Source organism: Aegilops tauschii, chromosome 3 (assembly GCF_002575655.3).
Source record: "Aegilops tauschii subsp. strangulata cultivar AL8/78 chromosome 3, Aet v6.0, whole genome shotgun sequence".
Lineage (NCBI taxonomy): Eukaryota > Viridiplantae > Streptophyta > Magnoliopsida > Poales > Poaceae > Aegilops > Aegilops tauschii.
The window spans coordinates 580,397,956-580,401,491 of NC_053037.3; the positions used below are offsets into that span (position 1 = coordinate 580,397,956).

Consider the following 3,536-nt stretch of genomic DNA (forward strand, 5'->3'; position numbering starts at 1 on the left):
ATATTTCATCTGTTGAGAACATCCGTTGTCGGCAGCGAGTGGCGAGCCAAACGCCAAAGAAACACACGCAACTTCGAAGGGACTTTCAAGTTCCATAGATTCGTCCAATCCTTTTCCTCCTTCTCACAGATAGATGAGCCACTTCTCCCTTCGAGCTAATCCTCTCTTGTAATCTTTTGTTTTTACCATGAACTTATAAGTGGAGCTCACCGTGAACCGCCCCTTCCTATCCGGGTGCCATGCCCAAAAATCATCTATGTTCTTGGTGCATACCGGAATCTTCAATATTGCCTCCGCATCAGTCGGCAGGAAAAACATTTGTGATCAAAGCTGCGTTCCACGATGCCGTCGCGGGCTCGAGCAGTTCTGAGATCAACTCCGGCGGGTTTTGAACCCGAGAAACAATAGGGCGCAGGGATGCTTCTTTGGGAATCCAATTATGCTGTATGGCTTGGGTCTGGGCCAAAGGAAGTCCTAGACATTGTCGGAATTCTTGATGTTGAGTAATACAAGATTTTTCACAAAATAAAGCACTTAGTGCTCACACACAAATATAGTAAAAAAATTACAATAAAAATTCAAAAATAAAACTTACAATAAAAAGTTGTGTTTCTAAAAGAAAAAATAAATTTTTTTAGGCTAAAAAGAAAAATTAACTGGACCCACACTTGAGGTGAGAGAGACAGGGAGAAGGGACTCCCTGTCTGACGCTCGTTAGCGTCAAACGAAGGTGCGTTCGCCGAAGGTAGATGCACATGGGCCGGCCCATTTGGAGGTCAGGAACTCCAGCGCGTAAAATATAGCCAAAAATGAACGCGGTGGCCAGATATCGAACTCGTGACGTGCCGTTCGTGAAGTCTAGAACCTACCAATCGGGCTGAAACGTTTTACGTGTCTGTATGCGGCGCGAGCTCTAAAGTACCGAACATATTTTCAATTTTTTCGAACAATTTTCAAACATCGAAAAAAAAAGAAAACTCTGGACAAAATTTTACAAACGCGAACACTATTTAAAACCATGAACAATTTTTTAAATTTGAACAAACTCCTAAAACGCGAACAATTATTGGAAAGATGAACAGAAATTTCGAAATTCCAATAAGATGAACAATTTTAAATATATAAATTGAACATTTTTTAATATATGCTGAACAGTTTTTAGATACATACTGAACATTTTTTTGATGTACGCTGAACAAATTTTAAATATACATTGGACATTTCCGTAATATACGCTGAACAAATTTTGAACTGTGAACAAAATTTAATAACCATGAATTTTTTATGAAATCATGAAGAAAATATGGAATTTCAAACTTTTTTGAAAACAAAGGATGAAAATAAAAATGAAAAAGGATAAAATAAAAAGAGAAAGAAAAAAGAAACAGAATTAAAAAATAAAAACGAAAAATCAGAAAGCCGGCAAAAGAGAAACAAATAGGAAGAAACCGGTTTGCTGGCACTGCCTTAACTCACGAAGTGGGCCGGCGGCCCGTCGCACGCAGGTGCTCCTGCGCTTCAGCGAAAGCGCGTCTCGTGGACGCACGCGCGCGTCAAATAGGATCCACCCAGGGAGAACGGAGCTGCACAGATCAGCTCGTTTTGAGAGAAGCACATAAGAAACGGCCCAGCCCATCCGCATCTGTCTGTGTTTATAGACACGAGAGGAAGGAATTGGATGACCTACCCACCTCTCCTCCACTCCTCCTCTCCGCCGCCGTCACTGCCACCCACTCCTCCTCTACCACTGCTCTCGCGCGCCTTGCTCCAGTCCAGAGCGCCCATGGCGGAGGCCGCAAGCGCAGCAGCAGCGACGCCTCTCCTCCCTGGCCTCCCCGATGACATCTCCATCTGGGAGATCCTCGTCCGCCTGCCCCCCAAACCCCTCCTCCGCTGTCGCGCCGTCTCCCCCGCCTGGCGCCGCGCCACCTCCGACCGCGACTTCCTCCTCGCCCACCACGCCCGCCAGCCCTCCCTCCCCCTTCTCTACGGCGACACTGACGACCTATTGTCCATGGAGATCATCACCTGCGACCACCGGCACCGGGCAGCCGACAAGCTCCAGTCCGTCGCGCGATTTGACGACGCCTCTTGCTTCATTCCCGTGGCCTGCTGTGACGGCCTCCTCGTCTTACGCACCTATAATCAGAGGGGTGAGAGGCGCCTCTCCATCTGCAACCCGGCCACTCGTCAATATGCTCCCCTCCACCAGCTTCGTGGCTTCAAGCTCTTGGGGATGTATCCACACGGCCCTACCGGCGACTACCGACTATTGCTCTGCTTGGAAGCTGATGCTAAAAGTGGCTCCTATGTCTTCACATTGGGCTCTGGCCGGCCACCGAGGCGCATAAGGGGCCCTGATGCCAAGGAACTGATGAATTTCCATGGATCTGTTCTTTTCCATGGCAGCTTGCATTGGCACACTGACAACCTGATAATGGTATTTGACACCACCACCGAGTCGTTCCGGCAGATGCGCACTCCGATTGTTTCTGGCCATGTCATTGCTGGCCTGTTTGAGATGGGTGACATGCTTGGCACGTTCAGCCTTAATGACGAAGAGACCATTGTTGATATCTGGGTGATGCAGGACTATCAAGGCCAAGTCTGGGCCTCCAAAGGCCGGGTTGAATTTCCCATTGAAGAGCTCATGGCGCAATCTGAAGATCTTGGTAGTTGCTGGCTAGTGGAGGCCACATATTGGGATGGTGATCTGCTGGTGCTGGCCAAATTTGACAACGGCTCGCTACATCAGGTTGACATTGATGGCAAGTTGGTTGACAGTCTCGGTCACAGACTCCTCTATCCTACCCCACTTCGGCTGAAACAATCTCTAGTTCCACATACCTTCTTTCCGGCACTAGAGGGTTATGTTGTCAATGCTTCGCCTTTCATCTGACTTCAGCTCAATGACTTGCTATATTTCTTTGAATATCATTTTGGGCTGAAGTGGCTGACGTGAGTGATGATGCTAAAATTACAAGTCATTTGGATCAGCGTTTGAAATGTTTGCCGATTACTCTGGATCATGACTATGTTTTGTTGAACTCAGTTATGGGCTTCTTTTTTCCCCGTTATATAGTGTTCTGCTTAGTACTTAATTACTTGGTTGTTTTGGTTAGCGTTTGAAATAGCTGTCGATTGATCTACCTCATATATCTGTTTTTCTCTGAAATGAAGAATTGCCTTAGTTTTTCTTATCAAGGTCTTATTTATTGAAGATCATATTGTGGTTTCCTGTTTCCTGCGCTCTCGATTTGTTCATGTTTGCCTTTTCCCCCTTTATATAGCGGTCTGCTTAGTACTTAATTGTTATTAATCTAGCTGCCTCTTGGTCCCTGTTTATTGAACGGAATAATTAATCTGTCCTTTGTTTTGAGGTCTTCTTTTTTAGAGTTTACCCAGTTGTCCATTTAATACTAAATATTTAGAAAATGTTCAGTTGATTCTTATTTCTTTGTTTTATTTTAGCAGACTAGCTAGTTGCACATGATTCCTTGTTGGCTAGCTAGTTGCTCATGATTCCTGAAGAGCTT

At 45.6% G+C, this 3,536-nt stretch overlaps 1 protein-coding gene across 1 annotated transcript; it reads left to right on the top strand.

The window, feature by feature from the left end:
- The first annotated feature begins 1,670 nt into the window (after positions 1-1,670).
- On the top strand, positions 1,671-3,200 carry LOC109766380 (F-box only protein 8-like). Its single transcript, XM_020325148.3, has one exon. The coding sequence runs from the start codon at positions 1,679-1,681 to the stop codon at positions 2,897-2,899; it is 1,221 nt and encodes a 406-aa protein (XP_020180737.2). The 5' UTR covers positions 1,671-1,678; the 3' UTR covers positions 2,900-3,200.
- Positions 3,201-3,536: the final 336 nt, after the last annotated feature.

Bases quoted from the DNA above. Each gene is read 5' to 3' on its own strand.
- LOC109766380 (XM_020325148.3), top strand. From the start codon at position 1,679: ATGACCTACCCACCTCTCCTCCACTCCTCCTCTCCGCCGCCGTCACTG.